Genomic DNA, 23,786 nt, shown 5'->3' with positions numbered 1-23,786 from the left:
GGGGAAAATGGTCTGGAGATTTATATACCAAACTAGAGGCCTGATGCACGAAATTCATTGTGCAAGAGTAGGCCTTCCTTCCCCCGGCTGCCAGCACCGGCTTCCCTCTGGCACCAGGACCTGGGCTTCCCTCTGGCCGCTGGCAGGCACCCGGGACCCAGGCTTTCCTCACAGCCCCAGCTTCGTCCAGTCTAATTAGCATATTATGCTTTTATTATTATAGATGATAACCATTGGTATTTAAGGGAGTTGGGATTTGGGTTAATTATTTTTAAGTCTATGTGTTCAAATTTGTCATCATTTTAATACCAATAAGCAAAATGGTTTTCTGATACATTGTCCAAGTCATAAAAAGAATAATAAGGTTAAGTTATTTGAGACCTGTTTTAAGACCAAGCTCTGGGTGATGGTGATCCTTGTTTTCCTGGTTCCCACATGTGCCATCTTTATGGGGATGCCAGGGGCAGACAGGAGGAGATCATGGAGTGTCCCTGAGGACTGGCCCAGGTGACTACTGGCAGCGCACAGGAGGAAGCCATTACCTGGGCACCAAGCACAGCAGATACACATGATGACTGGCTCAGAGGAACCTCAACCCCATGACGCTGTCCAAATAAACTCTACTGAAACAGCCTGCCCAGCCCTGCACACACAGAGCACCAGGGACTGCTCTGAGTCTTGCTGTGACCAAAAGGCAGCCTGTGTGGGATCTCCACTCCCAATGCTCGGGCCACTCAAGTGGTAACTCAGTAAGAGGCAATAACGCCTTTGGCCAGGACAGTCAGAGGAGACTGACGCCCGTGTGTCAGGTGGAGGGAGAGGCTGGCTGACTGTGGACGGTGCAGTGTTAAGGCTCAAGAACCCATCTTTGCCAGCATCTGCCAACTTCGCTGGGTGACCCGCACACAGAACACACCACATGGGAGAGTGTTTGGAGGGTCAGGAAGGACTAGGGAGGGAGGGCTGCCCAGGCACATGGTAAGAGAGCTGCACCTAGAGACAGCCTCAGGGAAACCTGGCCCTTGTTTGAAACTTGATATGGCAAATACTACCAAGGAAATGTGTGGGATTTCACAGCAGACTCTTACCTAAAGCTGGAATGGAGGAGTAGAGAGGCCACATTTGTGAAAACACTTTTTTCCTGAAGGTCAAGATGGAGAATATCTAAAACAGACACTGGCTGAGCATGTGTTCCTGTCTTGCCCCTGCATGTGCAGTACAAAGCCCAGAGGGAAACAGAGTGTGACTTCCTGCAGTAGACAGGAACCTGCCTGAGAGTCAGACCTTCATTTCTGTTATTGATCATAGGAGGTGAGGAGCAGTGCTGCTGTGGCAGCGAGTGCAGGGTGCCCTCAGGGACAGCTGAGCAGAAGGAAACCGATGGGACGCTGGGGCCTCCTGAGAGGCAGCAGGGCCCTGCTAACTCCTGGCAGGTGTCCCAGAATGAACGCAGCTCTCCTTTAGGTGACTGGGAATTGGAAGCATGACGCACGCGCAGGCTTCCTAGTCAGCACCCGGCTGCCTGGAGGCTCTTCCCCCCAGTGCATCTCTCCGAGGACACACGGGACAAGAGAGTCTGGCCTCAGACTGATTGAATGCAACACCAGGGCTTCCTGTGGCCCTTCCCTTCCAGCTCTGGCCACACTGGTGGGCTTCCCGAGCCCTAGGCCCCCACACTGGAGCCTGTTCATTCCTAAGAACCACATCGCTAATACTGCCTTGATTTTTAATGGGCCTTAAGGGGTTGATGAAGCTTTGGAGGGAGGCAAATCAGGCGGGGATAAAAATAAGGAAGGAGAACAGGCTCCAGCTGCTTTTAGATAAAAATAATTGGGAACATAGACTCAAAACAGACGTTCTTCCTGTCTCTGAGATCACTAGGCTCAAAGCCCAGCCCAACCTGGGCAGACGAAATTATGCCTCTGGTTCAGCACAGAAGGTTTTTGCCTGTAATAGGCAGGGTCACATGGTCTTCTTTTTCAGATGACCCCATAATGGAACCACGCTGGGGTTCAGCCCAGGCAGGTGAGCACTCCCCCGATGTGGGGGAGCCAGCCAATAACCCGGGGATGCTGGGGCCTTGGTCCTCAGATCTACTGACCCCATAGAATGGATGACCCCAGCAATCCCGTTGGGCCTAATGTTTAAAAAAAGCATCCCATAAGCATTTAACACAAGCCAAGCATGCAAAAGGGGTCAGCTGCTCAGGTCACTGGTCAGAGGTGATGCCCTCATCAAATGAAACTCCCGTGGTGCCCACAAACAGAGGGAAAGCAGGTCTGGGAGTCCAGTAATGCTGCCCCCAGTGCCCCGCGCCCACTGCCCTGCAAACACACGCACAGGCAGGAGGCGGAGCTCAGGCAGGCCAGTGATCCCTGGGCCGGGCAGCTGCTCGCCTTCCAGGCCTCCTTGTCCCACCAACAGAAGGCAGGACAGGGAGACTGCAGGGCTCACACAGCCCTGGTCTGGCAGTCAGTGAGAAGCCTGCCATCACTTCTTACAGTGACCTGCCCTTTGGAACACCCCAGCCTTGGTGATTTAAATGAGCATCAGTTCCTGGCTGCAGTGCTGTGGCCTCGGACCCCTGATTCTAAACTGTCAGGTTGTTACCAGAGGCTGAAGACCCTGCTGCTACATTTTTTATTGTTGTTAACCCTCACCTGAGGATGTATTTTCCCCACTGATTTTTAGAGAGAATGGAAGAGAGGGAGAGGAAAAGGAGGGGGGGGGGGCAGAGAGAGAGAGACATGGATGGATTGGTTGCTTCCTGCATGCATCCTGCCCAGGTATGTACCCTGGACCGGAATTGAACCCTTGACCATTCAGTGGAGGAAGCTGATGCTCTAACCACTGAGCAACTGGCCAGGGTGCTGCAGCTCTAATGGGGCCCCTGAGCAGTAGTTGGGAACCAGGTGATTTTATTTTCCTCGTAGGGTCAATACGAGGAAAAAGGGGTCTGGACTGGTGGGCTGAAAGGGGCTTCACCTTGCTTTCCTGACACAGTGGCACAGACTGGGACCCTGAAAAGAAACCCCAGAAGAAATGGACTTACCCTCAGTTCAATTTTTAATATGAGTTCAGAAAACTCATCACCCCGAAGAGCAGTTAAATAAGCCTATTTTCTTCATCACACGACCACTCCATACAGAATGCAAATGAATCTCATGAACGTGCTTCTAAAGAAAAACTCAAAAGAAAACACTTTATGGCCCGAGTATTCCGCTTGGCTCCAAAAGGACAGCACAACAGCAGGCAATGGCCTGGTGGCATCATGAGGGTGAAGACGGGCAGGCCTGGAGGCCTGGAGGTCAGAGCCCAAGAAGCCTGACCAGATGGCCTGTCCTGGGACAGGGAGGGCCTCTCTTCCTGCCAACATAACAGTTCTTTCTCAGCCCTTGGGAAAGCTGGCTGGCCACCTAAGATGGAGGCAGCGAGGAGGCCTACATTCACCTTGCATGCTGCCCACTGCCCACTCCGCCCCGGCAAGCTCTCCACATTAGCTCACAGCGTGACTCTGGAGCCTTTGGGCTGTTACCTCCTGGGCTGTGTGAACAGGCCCCTCCCTCAGGGCTGTGCTCAGCTCAGGATTGGACGGACTCACCCAAAGATCAAATCTGGCCCCTTGCTGCCTCCTGCTTTTGTAAATAAAGCTTTATTGGCACCCAGACATCCCACACACGTGCTGTTGCCTGTCTGCTTTTGCCCACAAAGGTGGAACTGAACAATTGTGACATACTACGTGGCCCAGAAGCTTGAAACATTCCATCTCTGGCCGTCCAAGGACAAATGCTTGCCAGCGCTGCTCTGGTCTGCAACCTTCAGTGCCTGCCCCCACCTCACTGGGCCAAGGGTCGGGACCAAAAAATCTCGCTATGCCAAAAGCTTAACGAGGCGCCCAGGACATTATTAAGGAAAGTGGCCCAAGAAGGGCAGCATGGAGGAACAGCATCCACAAAACAGCTCCAGTTTAAGGAATGAAATCTCACAGCACCAGCAAGGGCAGGACAGGCCTGTAAAGGGGCTACAGGATCAACTTCTTACCTTGGGAGCCTCGAAAGTTTCAGCTCTGAACCAACAGATGTAGCCCTTGAGCCTCATTTCATGAGAAGGAGTCACAGGTGGACCTCCATCATTGCTTCCTCTCTAGCCTTTCCCTTGGAAAGTCCGGTTGCTTGGTCATCCTTGGCCACAGAAGGTGCCAGCAGCTATTGTGAACCCCCTTTCACTGTATGAGTCCATAAGACTACAGACGTCTTCATCTGGCTTTGCACAGAATGTACAGTATTTGTAGACCAACAACCTGTCTGCTATGCCTCAGACAGAAGGTGCTTTCTCTATAGTGAGAGGCTGCAGGGAGGATGGGATTCAGAACCCTGTTTTGTTCAACTCAGAATGCTCATCCCTCCACTCATGCATCCGAGGGCCCCTGTGCAGAGGCTCCATGCCAGGCACTGAGGGTACAAAAGGGGCAAGTATACCTTTGTCTTGGCTAAGCTCACAGGCTGTCGGGCCAGCCGGTGATGGCAAACATCATCAGAACTGTGTTGAGAAAACTGGACAGATACATGCAAAAAATGAAGCTAGACCACTTTCTTACACCACACACAAGAATAAACTCAAAATGGATTAAAGACTTAAATGTAAGGCCCGAAACCATGAAACTCCTAGAAGAAGACATAGGCAATAAACTCTCTGACATTGCTCTTAATAATATTTTTTCTGATATATCTCCTTGGGTAAGGGAACCAAACGCACAAAACAACAACAACAACAGAAAACAAACAAATGGGACTATATCAAGCTAAAACAGTTTGCACAGAAAAAGAAACCATCATCAAAATGAAAAGACAACCTAATAAATGACAACCAATAACGGGTTAATATCCGAGATATATCAAGAACTCATACAACTTAACACTAAAAGGACAAATAATCAAATTAAAAAATGGGCAGGGGACTTGAACAGACATTTCTCCAGAGGACATACATACAGCTGGCCAATAGACATATGAAAAGATGCTCAATGTCACTAATCATCAGAATTGCAAATTAAACCACAATGAGATACCACTGCACACCTGTCAGAATGGCTATCATCAATAAACCCAAGACCAACAGGTGTTAACGAGGATGTGGAAAAAAAGGAACCCTCATTCATTGTTTGTGGGGATGCAAATTGGTGTAGCCACTATGGAGAACAGTATGGAGATTCCTCAAAAAATCAAAAATAGAACTACCATATAACTCAGCAATCCATTTCTGGGTATTTACCTGAAGAAATCTAAAACACTAATTTGAAAAGACGTATGCATTTCTATGTTCATTGCAGCATATTTATAATAGCCAAGATACAGAAGCAACCCAAGTACCCATCAATAGACGAATGGATAATGAAGTGGTACATATATACAATGGAATATTATTTGGCCATAAAAAAGAATGACATCTTTCTATCTGCAACAATATGAGTGGACCTAGAGGGTATTTCGCTAAATGAAGTAAGTCAGACAGAAAAAGAAAAAAATACCATATGATTTCAATTTTATGTGGCATCTAAAGAACAAAATAAATGAACAAATGAAACAGAAACAGATTCATAGATACAAAGAACAAATAGATGGTTGCCAGATGAGAGGGGTGAAAAAGAGAAAAGTATTAAGAAGTACAAATTGGTAGCTACAAAATAGTTACAGTGATGTAAATACAGCATAAGGAATATAGTCAAATAATACTGTAATAACTATCTATGTATGGCATGAAATGGGTACTAGACTTCTAGGGGAAATCATTTCGTAAGTTATATGTGTCTAACCATTCTGCTGTATACCTAAAACTAATATAATATTGTATGTCAACTGTAATTGAAAAAAAAGTTTTTTTGACATTTAAAAAATGTTAAAAAAACACACACACACACACACACACACACACACACAAACACACACAAACACACACATAAACACACACTGTGTACACACCAGCCTGGGTGTGGGAGCTCATGAGAGAGGAGGGAGAGAAGATGAGTTTGAGAAGGCTGCCAGAAATCCTTGACCTGGAACCCTTGCAGATGCTGCCTGGGGGTGGGGAAGGGGCTGCACAGGGCTCAGCTGGGAGAGAGGAGGCAAGGTGTGCTCTGGGAAGGGGCTGGGCCTGGCCTGAAAGGAGAGGGTGGGATGAGACCAAAGGAGACCCAGGCGAGGCTCTGAACTTCCTCATCACCCTCCATCCAGAAATACAGTGCCTGAGGAACAGAGCCTTTAAGGAGATGTGGGGGACCAGGGAGCTGGCCTCGCAGATCCTTGGGGCCCACTCTTGCCTCTCTTCTTCTTGTTTCCTCCTGGCTCAGAACTGCCATGGCTTCTCCTTGTGCTGACCTATTTAGTGCTTCCCACTTTCTATGCTCTATAGCAGAGGTCCTCAAACTTTTTAAACAGGGGGCCAGTTCACTGTCCCCCAGACATTCCACACATGTGCACTGCGGGCCCGGGACGAGTTGGCTGCTAAGCAGGACAGGCAGTGGCGGCAAAAACACCTGGCGGGCCGGATAAATGTTTTCGGCAGGCTGCATGTGCCTGAGGGCCGTAGTTTGAGGACCCCTGCTCTATGGCATGGAGCTATGCCCTCTGCTGGTGGTCCAGGTGAGTCCTAAGGCAGGGTCCATGACAAGCCTCTCTTTGTGTCCGCCACAGGCTGCTCCCTTAACAAAGGGCTCACCAGACTTCAGAGGATAGTCAGGGTTCGGGGTGGGAGGACCAGCAGCTCACCTGCATTCCTGGACCAGCATGTGCACACCAGAACTCCCCGCGCTCCCCAGGTGCCAAGGGGGTGCCAGGGACCTTCCTGATGCACCCTCCTCTTGTCTGCCAGGGATGGCAGACACCTGTGGATGTGGTTCCTGCCTTGTCACAGCAGCAAAAGAAACACAGATGACACTGAACACCATGAACAAAAAGCCTGGCAGCGACCATGGCAAATCCAGGCCACAGGCAGCCACAGCGTTCCCTGCCCTCACTCAGGAATGGCCCATAAGTTACAGGGTCACAGCAATTCCCAGATCTGCTTGAAGAAAAGTCTCCTGCACAAGGTCTTCAGGATGAGATGTTTTTATTCATCCCACATTCACTTGTTTGTTTCTTTCTCCTTATAAGACATGGAATTAAATTTGCAACTTTCTCAAAGTGCTAAGACTAAGCACAGGTTCTGGACCAAGCAGCAGTCTGCGGGCTGCAGCGCAGGTGAGAGCAGCCTGTGCCTGTCCCTCGGCAGTCCCCAGCACGACCTCCTGTGGACAGGACCGGTGTGTCCGGGGGCCCACCAGGCCCGGCCCGCAGACTGCTGCACTGAGGGAGACACCTGCGCCCCCCCACAATGGAAAGGCTCCCCAGCAGCAGAGGGAGCATCCTAACCACATCCTGGGAGCTCGCATGCACAGCTCTCCTCACTGACTTCTCAGACACAGTGAAGACATGGAGAAACTTTCTCTTGATATTTTCCCTGTTGAATCTCAAACACTTCCCCTCCCACTGATTTCACAGGGCACTTTCCTGGTCTTGATTTGTAAGCCATTGGGCTCTGAAGCTGAGGAATTCACAGGGCTGGTGACAGAGCCTGTTCCTGGCCTGGCCGGCTGGGGAGCCTTTCCCAAATGTGGGTGCTCGATCCCACAGAGCCCGCACTCGCCGCCCGGGCAGGCCAAGGGCAGTTGGCACAGAAATGTGAGCCTCGCTCTGCAAGGTCGGCTCTTCTGCAGTCACTGTCTGCAGACAGTTTCCCGGCCTCTGTGTGAAGCAGTGAAAACTTACACAGACACAGAGGCTTTGCGGGGAATGGTGCTACAGGGGACTGTTCACCAACATCCGGCTTCTCATCAGGGGCACCTGCTGGAGGACTTGCTGTGGCGACTGAAAGGTGAGCTGGAGTGACACGGGTCACCTGCATGCAGAAGTCTTTAGGAGCCATTACACTGGCTGCCACATCTCTCACCCCTCACTGCCACTTGAGGTCAGCATGCATCCTCTGTACAGGGCCAGACAATAAATATAATATTTTAGGCTCTGTGGGGAATATGATCTGTCACAACTAAGCAGCACCTCTGCTGTGGCCTGAAAAACAGCTACAGACAATGTACAAGTGAGCAGGTGCAGCTGTGTTCCAAGAAAACTTTATTTACCAAAGAGGGAGTAGGACAGACTTGGCCTGAAGGTGTGCTGATGTCCAGGGAGAGGGCACTGTGGAGCAAGCAGGCCCTCAGCTGCCCATGATAGACTGCAGTCTAAGTGAGAAGTAAGCCTCCGAGGGTTTGTGGCTGCTTGTTATCACAGCATAACCTGGCTCACACTGACAGATATAGGGTGTTCCAGACCTACATGCACCCATTAAGTTTCCTCAGGCAGCTTGGTGATGACTTTAGTCACCTGGTTGGTTTCTTATTTGTTTATGGGAGAACTATTCTAAAATGTAAGTAATCATTTCCTAATTTGATCCAATGGCAGTTATAAACAAATAATTGGATTTTTAAAAGTGGATGCGGGAGCAGTTTTAAATAGTCAGATGTGCACCTGTCCAACCACTAGGGTCTGGGATCGCTTGTCACAGCACATGACCTCCTTCATCCTGACAATTATAATGGGAGAAGAGCTTTGGCGTTAGAGCCCAGATCCTGATTAGATGGCAGAGGTGCCTGGGAGAATAGGGTTTGGAACTTGCAGGATCTTAGGTTCAGGAATTTGTGAGAAGATGGAATAAAGAAGGGGAAGCAGGTTTGAGGAAATAGGACTGTCGCTATTCTCTGACATATTGAACTTGAGGTACCGCTCCAGGTGAATCTATTATGTAGTAAAATATCTATAGGTTAGAAAAGGACTGTGACAGGAGCTGTGGCTGCGAGCAGGCTGGGCACCATCCACCCTTACCCACCACCAGCCTTCCAGACCTTCAGCTGACACCACAGCAGAGAGAGGCTCCGGGAGCAGACAGCCATGACTGGATAGACGAGGTGCCCTGGGTGTCACAGCTGACACCTGGGGGCTCATGATTCATTCCCTGACCCTCCGAGGAGCAGAAAGAACCACCACCTATAGCACTGACCTCACCCTGAGGAGAGGCCACCTGTGTTTGACAACAAACCAGCCAGGAGGCTCTGTGCCAGCTCCACTTAGCACATGAGTACACTGAGACTCCAGAAGCGACCAGACAACTCTCCTAGGTGACACAGCTAGTGAGCAGGGGCCTCTGCCCACCACTGCCCTGTGCCAGGTCCCAGACCAGGCTTCACAGAGTGCCCGCTGCTCTCTGCAGGGGCTGGCGGGCACTTTCCACTCCTCTGGCCAGAAGCCAGCCCTGAACATTTTATAGCAAAGGAAGGTTGGGTGGCCTCTCGCCACCACTCCAGCCAGGAGCCAGGGGCAGGGCGGATGAACAAGCCCGTGGGAGCTGTCAGAGTGAGCTGTCACTCACACCATCCGCTTCCATTTCCTCTGGGTGAATGAAAAGAATGAAAGCTTCTAGTTTTCCCTAGGGTGAGCTGTGCCTGGAGAAGCCCAGACAGGGAGGGAGCACACATAGGCCTGAGGTGTCCCAGAGGCACGCTGCCTGCTGCTAGAACCCTGAGCATTCTGTCACAGCTACTGCATTTTAGGGCCATTTTTATAGAAACCACAACCCCAGCACTCCCTTTCTATTTTAAAGGAACACAAAAGAGAGCTAGAAGAATCAGTGATATTGAGGATCTGTATCTCAGCCACCTAAGGGCTCCCTTGTCCATGTGGCTCAGGGGCACGGCTCAGCCACACTGCTGCTGTGTGTGTGTGGCTGTGAGGATGGGTGCATTTGCTTTTTATCTGGTTCATGTTCCTCCACAGGGCTTCAGAATGAAGTCAGCTAAATGGCAGCAGGACCATCTTGTGTTGGGCAACCTTTCTGATCTATGGTCGCAGGCACATAGGGTTTTTAGGGGGACTGAGCTGAGCCACTTCCCCAGGCCTCGCACACCAGTCTGGCTGGGAGCGCACACAGGCGTGGCCCACCCCGCAACAGCCACCCCTGCACTCCAGAAGAAAACTTGCTGGAACCCACGATCCAGGTCTCACAAAACCTCTGCCCCTTGTTGCCAGGAAGCCTTGGGTATGCTGCACAGGAGCAGACAGGGCTGCTCTGAGTTTGAGGTGAGCCTTGTCATCTCACAGGGGCCAAAAACACCCATGCCCCTGGGCACAGAGGAGCCCGGGGGTTCCTGCTATGCTGGCCTGGAGCCTGTCTTCATCATGCCAGCCTGGCACTTGGAGGCCTTTTGCTGAGAAAGGCAGGCCTGCAGAGTCTGGATTTTCCAGATTGGTGACCACAGAGCCCACTTCTAACTCCCAAGTGCAGAACTCCGGGACTAGGTCCCTCTTTCAGGGCAAATCCAGCCTGGTGGGGAGGAGGGTCCATGAGGCGGTGGCCAAAGCAGGACCTGGTGTTTGGCATGCTCTAGCAGCCCTGGGTACGTCCCTAGGTCGGCCAGGGGATGGGCATACCAGTGTGATGCACAAGACCAACAAAGCAACCCCAAACCAGAAAAGCAGCATGGGAGCAGTGGCAGAACCAGGGGCTAGTCTCTGGGGCAGCCCGCCATGGACAGCACGCCTGGGCTGTGGGAAATAGCACGGGGAAGTTCATCCTAACTCCCGGCCGCTCAGCTCACCCCTTACTTCTCCCAACAACTGAAATAAACTGGGACGGGTGAAAACTGCTTTGCTTGACCTCTTGCCCTTTGTAATGACCTTCGTTAAAATCCGGAGCCTGGCCATAACTTTCACTTGAAGTCAAAAGGACAGGAAATGGGTCTCAAGGTCCCAGCCACTTCTAAAATGAGCTAATACAGCACTTAATTCTAGTGGAACAAAGTGGGAACAGATTTTTAAAAATCTGTTTCCTCCTCCTCTGGGGGCTAAGTAGAGCCAGACTGCAGAGCTAGACTACAGAGCCATTGGACCGCTAGCACCCATGGGCCTGCTTGCTCATTTTTAGAACTTCTAGGGAACACTGAGGGTGGTGACCTGTGGACCAGACATCCTGGCAGCCCTGGGTAGTTAATTGAAAATAAGGCCTCCCCTTCTCTTATTCTCCCCCTGCTCCTTTATCTTACTCGTGGAAGTTGAGCTGATGCCATGCCTAGAAATAGAAGGCATCTGTAAGAATCTATAATAATAAAAGGGTAACATGCTAATTAGACTGGACGTCATTCTGGACATCATTCGGACGAAGCTGGGGCTGGAGAAAGCCCGGGTCCTGGGTGCCAGAGGGCAGCCGGTGCCCACAGCCAGGGGAAGGAAGGCCTACTCTTGCACAAATTTGTGCATTGGGCCTCTAGCAATGATATAAGTACTAAACAATGTGCTCAATCCGGTTCTGAGGTCGGCCGTTCCGCTCTTTGTTGAAAGGGAAAGGAGTTGGCAAGTGTTAAAGAGATGCTAAAAACATCCAACACTAAACCAGGACATCATCCATAACACCATCAGATCGACTGAGTGCAAACTGAGACAGGATAATGTTATTCAAAGGCTATGCCAATCACATATCTGCCCTGGTAGTGACAGGGAGACACACCCACCATGGTCAGAGGTCCTGAGAATAGGCAGCGAGAAGGGTGCTGCCTTGACCTCCTCCATGCTAGTTCAGGGGACGGATGCTGAGCTCCGATCTGAGGATGGAGCCCCCAGCCCCAGGAAGGGTGCCTAGTGCCTCCCTGTCCATGCCCCGAGGATGTTACCTGGGTGGGAGCACTGCACGACACATGCGCCAGGTCCCGGATCCTGGCCGTGGCCCGGGGGTCACTGGAGCTGATCAGCACTGGAGCACTGATTTCCACGGAATGCCTGTGGCCGGCAGCCTGTGAGGACCTGTGTGTCAGGCTGACCGCGGTGAAGGAGTGGCGTTTCTTGGCATTCTTCTTGCCGTCCACACGCTGCTGAAAGGCACTGACTGCCCCTGTGCTACTTAAAGTGAGACCTGGGGCCACACTGGCCACCGCGCCGGGGTCAGAGGGCAACGAGGCATGGCAGTCAGACACAGCAGCTGGGCAGAACTTGTCCATTGCAATAAGCTTCTTGGCTGAGTCGTTGAGCTAAGTGAGAGAGGGAGAGGGGCTTCGTTAAATAAGGATCACACGCCACACCCAGCTTTCCGAGCTCACCCAGCCTGCACTGACAGTTAGAAATGGACACTGTGCTCAGACTGACCAGATCTTTCTCACAGGGCATCAGGTATGAGAGGTGCAGCCAAACACACAGCGAAGGCTGGAGTGCCATCTGAGGAGTTTATTAAAAAGGATCTACCACATCTGCCCCAATGGAGCCCCCTCCCCTGTTCCTGGGCTGCCCATTTCTGAGGGACCAGAGAGAGAGCAGCAAGGAACACCTAGCCATTATCTGCCAGTCACCATGGCAACAGGTTCTTGGCCTGCCTTGCAAATCTGGTCACCCTGGTAGGAGAATTCAAGGCATGTGACCAGAAGGCACTTTCTAACCAGCCTGACTCCAAGCTGACCTGACCTGGTTCATGAGGGGTTAAAACTGCATTCTTTCCAGCAAATCTGCAAGGGCTCAGGGCACAACTCCTTCCTTGCTCTTCCACCCGTGGGGCCTTTACAGGGAGTTTGATCCCCGTAGAGCTTATCAAGGAAGGCAGGATGGGTTCCAGTCCCTGACAGCCTGGGTACTTGGGCCCCAGGGCTTCAGGCCCCATAGGCAGGCAGTGCCTGAGGCTGGAGGGGCTCTGGGAGAGAGGTGCCCTCTCCTGTTGGGGTCCAGCAGGGCCTTGGTTAGATGAAGGGTCAGTCCATTGTCTAGGAGCCAGAGTGTGCCCCTGGCTCTTCCACCTGGAGCAAGCTTTTCATCCAAGGTGTACAATGGAGCTGCCTTCCCCAAGGCTGCACTGGGCTCTACCTCTGTTCATGCTAGAGGGGGAACTTGCAGCAACTGCAGGACTGAAGCAGAGATGGCTGGTTCCCATGGGCTCGGAGTAGCCAGGAAGGACACGCACTATGAGAATGAGCTGGGCCCATCTGAACAGACAGTTAAATAAATCATGCTAGACAAACATCTGTGGAATTCTATTCTTTCTCCCTCCTCTTTTAAGAAGTAGCTGAAAAAACAGAGTCAATGCCAGCTAGCCCCTGGGACCTGCCCTGGGAAGCACAAAGGTAAATAGGAGGGAACCTGAGCCACTGGTCTGTTTTTTCCTCCCCAGACAGAAAGGGTGTGGGATGGGAGCCCTGGTGGAGCAGGCCTGGCACATACTTGCCTGCAGAGTCTGGAATGATGCACGGGGTTCAGACGGGAGCAGTCTGGGATGATGCACTGGGTTTGGGCAGGAGCAGGGAGAGCAAATGCGGCAAGAAAATCCCTAAGGGCAGGAGGCCCTTGCAGGCGGGTAAATGCAAGGACCCCAGCTGTGCACTTGCCTGTGGACTTCACCCTGTGCAGGAGCCACGCCCATGTCCTCAGCTGAGGGGGAATGTGGGCTGGAGCCTGATGGGGCCAGGCCAGAAAGGGCACTGGAGTCTGGCATCAGGCCTGGGTTGGGAGATTCCCTCAGCCCGGAGCCATGGAGGCTCTCATTCAGGGTCACTACCAGGGTACGGAGGCCACTGCTAACATCTTGATAAGTTAAAGCATTTTAAGAAGACAAAACCCCACTGAATTGCAGCGGTGAGAGCCCTGATGCAGCCCCTCTGCAAGGCCAGGCAGATCCTATACACACCACTGCCCTGGAGGCCCTTGGGCCGTCAGCATCTTCATTACAAACACCGTCTTTAAGAGGGAGGGTATGAAAATCTCACTCCAGGCCCCCAAATGGGTGATCTAAGTCCAGGATTGTTTACCTTGAAATGTTTCCTCCAACAAGCTCAGCTGCTTTGCTCTATTTTATGTCTTTTGTTTGCTTGCTCCCTCAACAGTCCTAGTGTGAAGAGCACCACAGCTCTTGTCCCCCACAGCCCTGTGTGGGCTCTCCAAAGGGGACCCCGGACTATGGTCTGCACCCACACTGCAGGGCCAAGTACAAAATAGAAAAGCTGGAAGGCACAATGCCCCTCATTATGGGCATCGGAATATAGTCTAAACACTCCCTGTGTGTCTCCACTTGGAAGGTTATTATACAGAATTAATAACAGAATTCCATTGTTCCCCAAAGTAATGGCCCTGGACTATCTCACTGAGTTCCACTGTTCCTCTGTTGAGTCAGTATTAGAAATTCCAATTTCAAGATCAGGAAATTCAGGCACCTACAGGTCAGGTGTGTGCACATCCAGCCCACTCGATGCCATAGGGAGCTGAGCATAGTGCCAGGAGCGCTGCACTGCCCACCGCTGGCACTGCTGGCCACTGCCTGAGCTAGTCCTCAACCACATTGCCCTCTCCTTCTCTATGGAGAACCAGGGTGCAAGGGCATTGTGCCTTTCACACTCACCCCGTAATAATCAAAAGCCCATGATAGGTGCTGAAAGTGAGGGCCAATACATTTCCGGTGACTATAGTGCTTTCAACAAACTATAGGAAAAGTAAGAACTTAGCTTTCAGGTGATGAATCCACACATTTCATCAGCAGCCCTTAGAGGTGAGGGGACATCCAGGGAAAGGCCTACTGATGAGGAACTGTTCAATTTTGTCTTCTTTACTAAATTGTTGGTGACAAGTAGCTTCTTATTGGAGATAGAGATAGGTAGATGATAGATAAATAGGTAGATAGACAATAGGTAGATAGATAAGATGATAGACTGAAGATAGATAATAGATAAATGGTAGATAGGTAATAGAGAGATAGATAGATAGATAGATAGATAGATAGATAGATAGATAGATAGATAGAAAATTACCCAGGCATTGACCACCATGCCTGGAGTCTGGGCTTGCTAGACTTTGGTAGGTGCAGTGGGAGAACTTCAGCTCTGGGACTTGCTCCTGGAGACAAAGCTCACTGTCCAGGGAAGCTGCCATCACCTTTCCAACAAGCTCCATGAGCCATGTGACATGGTGCTCAGGGCTGGGCCTGGCAGCTGGCACCACCAATGCTGTCCTGGTTGGAAAGCCTCTCTCTGGGTGCACATGTCCACACCACACAGACCCACCATTGCAGGACACCTGCAGCTACCACGACCTGCCACCAGTGGCTCCTACATCAGACTCTTCAGAGCAGCCATAATATCCCATTTCCTCCTACTCTGACTGGAGAAACCAGATGGCTCCGCTCTGTGCTGTGTAGGCACCGCGGCTCAGTTTCCCAGGGCCTGGGGGACCCAGGAGATAATGAACAAACATGGGAGATTTCCTCTTCCTTCCCCCACAACCAGAATGCTAGAATGTGCCGTAAGTGGCTGCTGACTGGGGAGCGGTGGAGTGTGGTGATGTGGACAAGTGCTTCCTGCCTGAGGGTGCTCCCCTCTCTCAGCCAAGATGCTCACTTGGGAGTGAACGGGCTCTGCTGTCTGTCCACAGGTGGGGTCATCTGATTTGTATCTCAAGTGGGTACCTCCAACCCCCACAGACAGCACACTCAGACAGACTGTGCTTTGTCACCACACACATAACACAAAAATCAATGATTAACCAACGCATCCAGTAACTCCAATTTTGATTGTTCTTTATGGAAATAGAACACATTTTCAACAACCATACGAAATGGAAACAGAGTGGCAGCCCCAATGTTTAAAAGTCTTGATGAGCTTGTCCATTTATCAGAGGACCATCACTGGTGCTTGGAAAGGAGGGACCCCCCCCACAGAGCCTGCTCCCTCATGCTCTGTGAGTCCCTCCGCAAGGCCAGTGCTCAATCCACACACTCCGGGGAGCACATCCGGGGGCAGGTCAGCTCATAGTCACACTGCCCTCCGCCAGGGTCCCGTCTGGGCAATGGGACAGTGATGGTCAGCCAAGGTGATTTCCCTGTCAGGGACTCTGTATTCTGCCTGTGTGGTTAGCAACTGTGGATGAAAAGGGGCCACATGCTAACCTGACTAGCTCAGGGGAGGCCTGTGTGGTGGCTTTGCAAACTCAGAGACCTAAAGTAACCACAAAGGAGGTCTGAAATGAAAGCTTTTAAAATAAAAGCAGTTTATGGAAGATAGTCATGTTCTAAGCTAGAATCTTCCCTGACAAAGGTCAATCTTTACCTTAATTAAGTCTGTCTATTGTCTTTTGCATCTAAGATAACATACCTTTGGAATGTCAAAGTAACTCCATTTTTCTGGACCCCTCAGACCACAACCAATGCACCTGGACGAAGACCCTAAATTCCCTCATTGCTATGGTTATCATGTTCATTATTGACTATTAACTACCCTGTACCCACCTATGTAAAAGAAGTATGTCTATCATTTCACTTTTCATCCAATCCCAGAGGTTCCCTCCCTCCCCACCCCCTGCTTTGCTTTCTCCCACCTCCCTAATCTATCACCAAGGGATTTCATGTAACCCACATACACCTCCTTTTTTTATTGTAATGTATAAAACAAGGTGCAGAACTGCCAGTCTCTGGAGCATTATCTCACCGATTGAGATTTTGCCTCCTGGCAGTTGTTGGCAGTTTGGCTCAAATAAATTCACAAAATTCTCTATAGGTTTGAATGTTTCTTCTGTTAACAGGCCCTTCTTTTTAAGATTTTGTCTCACCAACTTTATTAGCTCAGCTGTGATATTCCTCTACAACCACTCTTTTCCTCCAACCACAGAAACATCTAGCAAAGTAGGGAGGACTGTGGAGTTCCTTCCTTCCATTGTTTAACTAGTTCTACAAGTGGCCTGTTACAATAGGCTGTATCATCCCAGCTGCACCAGAACTTGGGGACCAGGTGGACTAAAGAAGGCTCTCCACAGCAACTTATAGGAGCCATGAGCCCCCCGCACCCCCCAGGGGACCTGAGGCCAGCACAGATTTGTGTGCTTGGTCTGGGAAAGAGCCGCCAGACCCTGTGCAGAGTGCGGTCACCCAGACACACCTGTTCTGATTGAGAGGGCTTTAAGCTGAATGTGTGTAGGAGGAATTTTTACACAAGAAATACGATTGGGAAACCAGACATATGGGATACAACATGAAAGGAAGGACACTGGGGTGAGAGGTTCCCAGCAGTTCTCAAGAAAAATAACTTGGAAATAGATGTGCACAGCAACTCCTCCACCCTGGCCTAGAGACAGGAAGTCCAATCTCAACACATTTGCACTAGGGAGCAGTGGGGCTTGTGACTGAGATCTGGGGAGGGAAGTGTGTCTCCCCTGTCATGGAAATCCAGGAGCCAAGAGACAGGTCCGCTAGAGAGCAGCACTCATAATAGAAGAAGAGGGCAACCCGCCAGTTCTTTAACAGACACACCAGGTCTTTCCTGAGCACAGCCGTGTCCAGGCTGTCCCAGGTGCTGGGACTGCGACAGCAGCACAAGGCCATCTCCCGTGGAGCTGGGACTTCAGTGTGGACTGACTACTGAGGGAGCTTGTCAAAGATAAGGGCTCAGGATCTATAGGTTTGGGATGCCATGTTCATTGAAGCATTATTTATAATAGCCAAGCTACGGAAGAAACTTAAGTTCCCATCAATAATGGTGGTACATAGCACAATGGAATATTACTCAGGCATAAAAAAGAATGAAATCTTGTCATTTGGGACAACATGGATGGACCTACAGGGTATCATGCTAATGAAGTCAGTCAGACAGAGAAAGACAAATACCATATGATTTAACTTATATGTGAAATCTAAAGAACAATAAATGAACAAACAAAATAGGAACAGACTCACAGATACAGAGAACAGATTGATGGTTGCCAGATGGGTGGAGTGTTGGGAGCGGTAAATGAAAAAAGTGAGGGTATTAAGAAGTACAAATTTCCCTAGCCAGTTTTGCTCAATGGATAGAGCACCAGCTCCCAGACTGAAGGGTCCCAGGTTTGATTCAGATCAAGGGCATGTACCTGGGTTGCAGGCTTCATCCTCGGCGCTGGTCGAGTGTGTGTGGGAGGCAATCAATCGATGTGTCTCTCTCACCACAATGTTGCTCTCTCTGTCTCTCCCCCGCCCTTCCTTTCTCTAAAAATCAGTGGAAAAAATATCCTCATTCCTCAGGTGAAAACTAAAAAGGAAAACTTAGCCTGCTATATTTGGAAAAAACATTAATTAACTCACTCCTAATGCCTTGGCAGGAAGGGCCAGACCAAATGATTTTGCAGGCTTTATACAGCCTAAGGACCAGACATTCCCCACCCCTGTGTAGGAGGTTTTTCCCTTTCATGTCCAATCAGTGCAGAGGCCTCCCTTCACACAGCCAAATCTTGGTCTGTTTGTCCCTAATAGCTCTGCTGGCCTCACCCTGACACACAGATGTGCAAACATCAGTGGGTGGCAGCTAGAATTGGTATATTCTGAGATATTTTCTGAGTGGCCTAAGACCCAGTACTGGCAGGATAAAAAAATAAAGATCTGGAGGATACCTCTCACTCCTACCTAGTAACTCACTGAGAACCTAACTCATACAACTTGAGTGTTGCCAGAGACTCTTTCAGTGACTGAGTCTAATAGGCAGTTGGCAGGCAGAAGCAGGCAGAGGTGGATCTTGGGGTGGCTTTGGACGTTTGCTGACCCCCCAAGGCCCAGTGCTGGTAAAAGCAAGCCTTGGTGCACAGCTTGATACTTCTTCCACATACCCAGGTGCAGCAGAGGCAGCCACAAACTGTGGGTCACATTGTAGCTCCAACAGGCTGTCCAGCGCCAGTCACAGAGAGGATCTGATATTGGCCTGCACCAGAGACCCTCCCAGAGGTCCCAGAACCAACACATCCAGTGGCCAGCTTCAGACACCATCAGACACCCCAAAGCCACTAACTGGCATATCCTAAGGGAGATCTTATAAGGCACCAGACCCTGCTGAGGCAAATTACACACCATGTAGTCAGCACCTGCACAGCAGCTCGTCAGCTATGGTTGGAGTAAAGCCTCACAGTCTGCTAGCCTGAGGGTTGACCCCAAGTACAAACATATAGATAGCAATCAAGACTCAATTAAAACAGGAGCCCACATAAGTCACACAAGGGGTAATCCTGGAGCACCCAGCACAGGTGATCAAGGAGACAGCACCACTGGGTCTCACAGGACACCTATTACATGAGGCCACCCTACCAAGATTGGAAGTCATAGCAGATCTACCCAATACATAAAAACAAACACAAAGAGGCAGTCAAAATGGGGAGACAAAGAAACATGCCCCAAATGAAAGATCAGGAGAAATCTAGAAAAAAAGAGCCAAATGAAATGGAGGTAAACCATTCACCAGATATAGAATTCAAAAGAATACTTATATTGATGCTCAAGGAACAGGGATAGCTACAAGGAACTTAATGAGAACTATAGCAACATGAAAAAAACAAACATAGAAACTATAAAAAAGAACCAGAAATGAAGAATATAATATCTGAAACAAAAACTACACTGGAAGGAATAAACAGTAGGTTAGATGAAGTAGAATATAGAATCAGTTATTTGGAAGACAAGAGAGCAGAACACACCTAATCAGAGCAGCAAAAACAAAAGTTTTAAAAAAATGAGGCTAGTTTAGGGACCTTGTACCAACATCCATTCCCCGGGGCCAAATGCCCTAGGAGCTCTTCCCTTTGGTTCCCCTGGGCTAAGTGCCCTCGCAGCCCACTCCTCTGGTTCCCCAGGTCAGGTGCAAGCAGATATGCTTCACCACCACTGAAACTGTCTGCTTTGCTTCTATCCTGAAAGCAGTAAAGTTGACCAGCCACAGAGAGGAAACCTAGAAACTTTTGAATCTCTACATGTAGCAAGTAGGGGGAGATGACTGAGTGATCCATGTCTGTGATAAGCTGGGACACCTTGTGGTCACACAGCCGGGTCACTGAAAGCCAGAGAGGACCATCCAGCTCCTCTCTGCAGACCCTGGTGACCTACTAAACCCACTGAGGTGGTCGTGGTGTCTCAGAGTTTTCGGACCCTTGTATGTCTCCAGTAGCTCTGCCAATTCAACTGTGCCCCATTTCTGCTTCTCATGTCTGAGTCCTGCAAAGGCCGTTCCTGACCCACAGTTTACCACCTGCTTCAGCCTCTCCCTTCTTGGGCCAACTCTCTAATTGCCTGGGTGTGCAGATGCACATACACACGTGCTGGGCTAAGCAAGGCCTTCTGGTTGCTTCGCTCATAAGAGAAGTTTTCCCTGAAACATTTTATTTCCAGAAGAGCCCTGAGGCTTCCCTGGCACCAAGCCATGCCTCCTTTGGGTCAAGAAAATGCCCCTCCCTTTTGATGTACACCTGCCCACACTGGGGAAAGTGCCCGGGCTGGGGCCAGTGGCCACACCCAATGCCCCACTGCAAGGAGCTTCACATTCCTTATCAGCCAAATGGGGAGGATGCTCTCTTCCCCATAATGCCCCAAGAAGCTGCCAAACAAGAGCAGACAATGAATGAAATAGTCACGGCTCTAATGGAACACTAGTCGGTGAGGTGGGTGAGACCTTCCTCCAAGGAATGCTTGGATCTCTTTTTCCAAGCCAGACCTGAAGGCAGCAGAAGGCTCCTGGGGATGCTGAGGGCTCTCCCCCCTGAACGGAAGAGCAGCTAGGGAGTGTCCTCAACTGTCTCCGCCTGTCCTCATACCAGACTCAGGTCCATTCTAGGCTCAGAACTGCCACTCTTTACCTCTTCATCATGGACAGTTAGCAGAAATTAGGGAGGGATTCCTACCTCCTCAGACCATCCCCTCCCCGCCCCCCGCATTTGCTGCCAGAGAGGAGATGGTGTGGGCTGATTATGTGAAAGTGGGAGGTATGAGTATACACCAACGCATACCCTTGTACCCTATGTGATTGTCACCTAGGAAACCATCCACAAACACACAAACACACGGAAATATCCTATGCAGTATAAATAAGTACCATCATATTGCCAAACCACTTCGGAGGCCCTTTTCAGTTAACTGTGGGGGAGCAGGGTCTCCCCATTATTCTGCTTGAGCAGCTGATCTGACTGTGAGGTGAACTTGGTGTTTATATACAACACATCTCATCATTCTTTTCAGCTGCGTTTCCAGCCCTTGCAGACTTTGGAATCTTAATTCTGGCCCCATGGAGAGGTGTTCTCTCAGACAAGCATCACAGGCAAATGTGTTAATGTGTCCCATGAGACTCCAGGCAGGTCCCCACGGAGACTCAGGGCACCAGGCCAAGAGCAGCTGTCCTCTCCTGAGGTCTCCAGACTGAGGCTGACTTCCAGCTGTGCCCCTGAGGGCAGCATTCAAGTGAGTTCCGTCTCCTATCCTGCCACCCAGGAGTGTCTGCGTGCCTGCTTCGTGGGCATTATCCACCTGCAAATGTCGCTCAGCTTGGGAAACCACTGCAGGGGCTGCTATGTGGGTAGAAGGAGGGGCACACCTGTCCTCAAGGAGCCCCATCCCCACAGGGAGCGGAAATGAGCGCCTGTGAGAAAACAGGCGTACAAGGCCAAGTATGGTCAGTGTCTGGGAATGACACGAAGATCTCCAACACATGGATAGATCACCGAGCAGTTATTCATCTAACACACAGGAGAGTAGCCCTTCCGCTCCTCCGGGTGCCAGGCCTGGCTTGTGCTCCCGTCATTGCCTTTAAGCCTTACAATTGCCCTGGGAGGTCCATGCTGTTGCCCTCATTTGAGAGAGAAAACGGAGGCTCAGGCAGTTTTAGGAACGTGCCAAAGGCCAGACATCCAGTGTGTAGTGTTGAGCCCCCTTGGTTCCATCTCTGAAGCCCAGGACGCCCACTCATGGTCCTACCATTGGGGTAGACTTTACCCATGAGACGCAGGCCCGCTCTCAGGGCACAGCCTGAGGGCCGTACCGAGGGCAGACCCCAGGTGTGCGGTCTCAGAGACAGTGGACAAGGAGAGTGAGGCTGGCTTGGCAGGACTTCAGGACGGGCGCTCATGCTTCAGAGAGGGGCCACCAACACCAGACCCAGTCAAGCGATGCTGGGCTCAGGAACCACAAGTACCGCCACATGCCCACAGCTCAGTGACCCCTCGGGTGGCACTGCAGCCCTCACACTTGGGGACCTGGGCTCTCCTGCCCCTGGGCCTGAGGAATTCCCTTCCGCCGAATCCTTCTCACTTCCACTAGAACAGTGTGTCCCAAAAAACCAAAACGCCGACAACTGTGCTTCCCCTTCAGAACCAGAGATGTGGAGGCAGCCCTGTCTCGTGTTTGGTTTGTTCCCTGAGGATTAGAGCCTGGTCCTCTCTCTGTCCTGAGTGGACATCCACTGTGGGGTCGGCCAGCAGCAGGTGAGGGAACCTTGCCCAGCAGTCACCTGGCAAACAGGCAGGTGCCAGTGAGACAAGACATCAGTCCCCATGTGGATGAGGACATGGCCACAAACAGTGACTGTCCACAAAATCAATGGGGAGAAAAGAATGGTGGGGTGGGGATCGGGGGGAGCAGGTTCAAGAGTGCAGGCTGGGAGCCAGGGAATCAGGAAGTGGAGCTGAAAGGCAGCGAGGTGAGGGATCAAAGGCCTGGGGAATGAAAGGTCAGAGGTTGATGAGGAAGAGTCTGGGCAAGGGAGCCAGGTGCAGGCAGATTTAGTGCCAGCGACCAGCGGGCACAGGCCAGGGGTGCAGGTGCAGCAGGCAGCTGGTGCCGGCAGCTGTGGAGAGGATGGGTGAGAAGATGATCTCCACAGTCCACAAGGAGCAGGCAGTCTGGAGACAGGGCTCCCTTATCAGCAAACAGGCTGCCCGCAGCACGAGGCCAGGCCACTCCAGGCCGGTTCTATACCACTTGTCCACTATGCCTGCCAAACAAGCCCGTGGCAAAGAAATGGATCCAGGCAGAAGAGGACCACACAGTCTGCAGAGCAGAGTTCTCCTTTACTTCTTAAAGACCCACGGCCTGACTGCACCGATGGAAAGCACACCGAGGCCCCCGCGGCCTCCTGCCCACAGCCTGCATATATCCTGCACCACACTTCAAAGCACAGCTGTGTGTGGCGTGGGGGGGTGGGGGGGAGGGCTCTTGTAATTCAGTCCTGTGAGGAACCTGAGTCCAGCCCCATTTCCTGAGCCCAGGCTGATTTTCAGGGACAAACAGCGCTCCAAAATGTGCCATCTGCCTGATCAGCCTCCAAAAACAAAAGACAAGGCTCCCTCCTGGGTGCCAGTCTGGCTCAGGCACAAACTCTGAGAAGGACCCAAGCTCCAACCACTCTGATCACAAACACCCAGTCCCCTCCCAGGGGAAGACAGTCAGCGAAACTGTGAGCCTTTGGACGCACCGGGCTCCACCCCAAGGCTACGTATGAGGCAGGAGTCACACCGGGCTTTTACCCCATTCCTCAGTGCTTCCAGGCATGACTGACAGAAAACCAGTGAAACGGTCTCAGTCTCGGGAAATGCCCACAGGGGCTTCTTGTCTTCAGTGGTGCTGGAAGCCAGGAGTCTGTCTCAGAGAGCTCGGCCGGCCATGCTGCGGCTGTGTCTTGGCACCTGGGGTGCTGGGATGGGGCCGGGCACTGCACTGGCTGCAGCCCAGCCCAGGGAGGAGCAGGCCCCTGCCTAGGGCTGCCTCAGGCGTGCCTGCCTCTGCTCCTGGGAGGAGGGAGGTTGTGCTCAGAGCAGAGGTGGACCTGAGGGTGGAGGTATGGGCATGAAGGGCCACAGGGATGGAAAGATGAAGGAGCCTCCCTCACATCCTGGAGGGAGTAGCATTTGAAAGGAAGGTCCCCAGTGGCTAGGGAGTCGGACACTGGGCAGACTGTCTTGGCCTTTGATGTGTCT

General features: G+C 51.2%; 1 protein-coding gene across 4 annotated transcripts in view; it reads right to left on the bottom strand.

Moving 5' to 3' along the window:
• SH3RF3 (SH3 domain containing ring finger 3) overlaps positions 1 to 23,786 on the bottom strand; it is a 254,740-nt gene that overhangs the window by 48,843 nt on the left and 182,111 nt on the right. For 3 of the 4 annotated variants that reach the window (XM_059688359.1, XM_059688360.1, XM_059688362.1), the window contains exon 4: positions 11,750 to 12,103. The exons of the other annotated variant lie outside the window; for it this stretch is intronic. In XM_059688359.1, the coding sequence (XP_059544342.1) occupies positions 11,750 to 12,103 (354 nt within the window). The remainder of the gene's footprint in view (positions 1 to 11,749; positions 12,104 to 23,786) is intronic. 4 annotated transcript variants of the gene reach the window in all.

This window comes from Myotis daubentonii, chromosome 3 (assembly GCF_963259705.1).
Source record: "Myotis daubentonii chromosome 3, mMyoDau2.1, whole genome shotgun sequence".
Classification (NCBI taxonomy): domain Eukaryota; kingdom Metazoa; phylum Chordata; class Mammalia; order Chiroptera; family Vespertilionidae; genus Myotis; species Myotis daubentonii.
Note: the sequence above shows the minus strand (reverse complement) of the source record. Positions and strands in the feature narration are given on the sequence as shown.